Here is a 2,101-nt window from a genome sequence, read left to right as displayed (position 1 = left end):
ACACACACACACACACACACACACACACACACACACACACACACACACACACACACACACACACACGCTTGCCTTCTGAGCCCACCCACCTCAACCTGCTTCCCTCCTCTCCATCTTGTCAACATGCTTGTCCCTCAGGAATATGAAATAGTTATTTTAAGCTTGAATATAACATATCCATACATCTGACTCTTACACTGCTTTGATCACACAATGAAGAAAATTAAAAAAGCACTCTGATTGGCTCATGCAGTCATGGCCACTGTTTCCAACTTAACTTAATAAAGATAAAGAGCGGGTATTTGTCAGCGTAGTGCCAGCGGGGTAAAGATAAACGTCTACCTGGGTTGACTTGAGATCTCACAGTGACAGCCTGCAGGAGAACGAAGGCGATCAATTTAACCTCCATGATCTTCAGTTTCATCTCACGGACGCCTGAAAGGAAGCTTGTGAAATCAGATAAACCAGTGTAAATTACTGTGTTACTTTTTCAAATATCCTCTCTGCAAATTCTCCTCAGCAAAGTCCGGGACTTGTAATTACATTTTGGATGTTTGGGATGAAGTCAAAGGTTTCATTTACCACAACAGCATGTGCACAGAGATGCACGGTGGCATAATTTGCAACTCTGCCGTTACAAATTGCTCTATAATAGGAGACTATTAAAAGCCACAGCAACAAATGCCCACACAGACCTCTCTGTAACCCAGAGTCCTGCTCTTTCCCACGACAGTACGTAGTGCCTGTATTTTATTTACCCTGTATGGACCACGTGAAGACGCGTGTCAGTGTCTGCTCAGAAACTGCACTTACTGTCACTGATGTGAAGCGTTAACCAAAATTTTTACAGTGGCAAAAATGCAACGGGGCTTCTTTCAGACATAAATGTGAAGGGAAATGTAAAAAAACTGAATTTAACACACTGCGTAACACCAATGAAGTGAATCCCTGAGAGCCCTCATTCCAGTAGAGGCGTTTTTATAATCAGTGAGTAACTTTACAGTAACTGATTCCTTACCGAGTATCAGCCAGTTGCTACTTTTACTTGAACATAAGATTAATTAGTGAATGTCTTCCTTCATGTTGTCTCTCACTAAACTTAGGCAAGCTGACACTAAATTCCCTCAATGTCTACGTGGACATTTGAGTTAATAGCCACATATGTAAAAAAAGAAAAAAAAGAAAAAAAATATACGTTTGACTTACTTTTGAACTTCAAAACAAACCGTTTTTCTCGGGAAATATTCCACATCTGTTGTGCGCCGATGCATTCAGGACCACAAGTTTGTGACCTCTGCCTCTGAAGGACTTCTTTCTGGAATAGCAAAGAGAGGGGAAAGGAGAGAGAGGAGAGGAAGAGACGCAGAAGGAAAGAGAGAGCGAGTGGAAACGAAGGCTGATGTAAGAGTCCTACTGGCCCGAGAAAAGAAAGAGAGAAAATAACACGCTTTGGGATTTTGAGGTGAGGCCAAAATCCCAGAATTCCACCTGATCCACAAATGGCTTCAATTATGGTGTATAGAGGCAGCTGAGAGCTGCAGTGGCAGCTTTCACCAAGAGCTGCTGACAGAAACAGGCTGGTGGTCATTTTCATGTGAAGATAAACTAGAACTGAAGGAGACGTGATGTTTGAGTAGGAAAAAAAACCCCTCAAACTGCTCTTACATTTAAATGGACCATGCTCTGTGTGTGTGTGTGCGTGCACGCACGTGTGTGTACTTACAGGTAAGGATTAGAAATTGGCCTTCTTTGCTAACAGTTTCATATGAAAGCCCAGAAGCATCCAGATAAACTTTTGTTGCTGTTGCATTCGTTATGCTCAGCTATTGCAAGTTTAGCATTGCTTTTTACATGTTTTATCTTCAGTTGCAACAGCCAGGCATAAAGCTCCTATTTAAAAATGTTTGGAAAGCCAACCAGCTCTGGGTTTACATTCATGTTTAGCATATGCTATCATTTAGGGGTTTTATGCTGAGCTAAAGTACTTTGATATTGATTTTTAACTAGGATTTCTTGCAGCTTAATTTGGCCTGTGCAAAGCAGTCATCAGCATAAAAACATCACTTATGTTGAAAAACTCAAGCAAACAAATTAACTCCAT

At 41.3% G+C, this 2,101-nt stretch overlaps 1 protein-coding gene across 1 annotated transcript in view; it reads right to left on the bottom strand.

The window, feature by feature from the left end:
* Positions 1-1,342, bottom strand: part of LOC102195897 (discoidin domain-containing receptor 2-like) — a 9,856-nt gene extending 8,514 nt beyond the window's left edge. The window contains exons 1-2 of the mRNA XM_005741886.1: positions 1,207-1,342; positions 343-446 (exon numbers count right to left, since the gene is read on the bottom strand). Of these exons, the coding sequence (XP_005741943.1) occupies positions 343-446; positions 1,207-1,271 (169 nt within the window). The 5' untranslated portion in view covers positions 1,272-1,342. The remainder of the gene's footprint in view (positions 1-342; positions 447-1,206) is intronic.
* Positions 1,343-2,101: the final 759 nt, after the last annotated feature.

This window comes from Pundamilia nyererei, unplaced genomic scaffold (genome assembly GCF_000239375.1).
Source record: "Pundamilia nyererei isolate P.nyererei 1_Seehausen unplaced genomic scaffold, PunNye1.0 scaffold00115, whole genome shotgun sequence".
Classification (NCBI taxonomy): domain Eukaryota; kingdom Metazoa; phylum Chordata; class Actinopteri; order Cichliformes; family Cichlidae; genus Pundamilia; species Pundamilia nyererei.
Note: the sequence above shows the minus strand (reverse complement) of the source record. Positions and strands in the feature narration are given on the sequence as shown.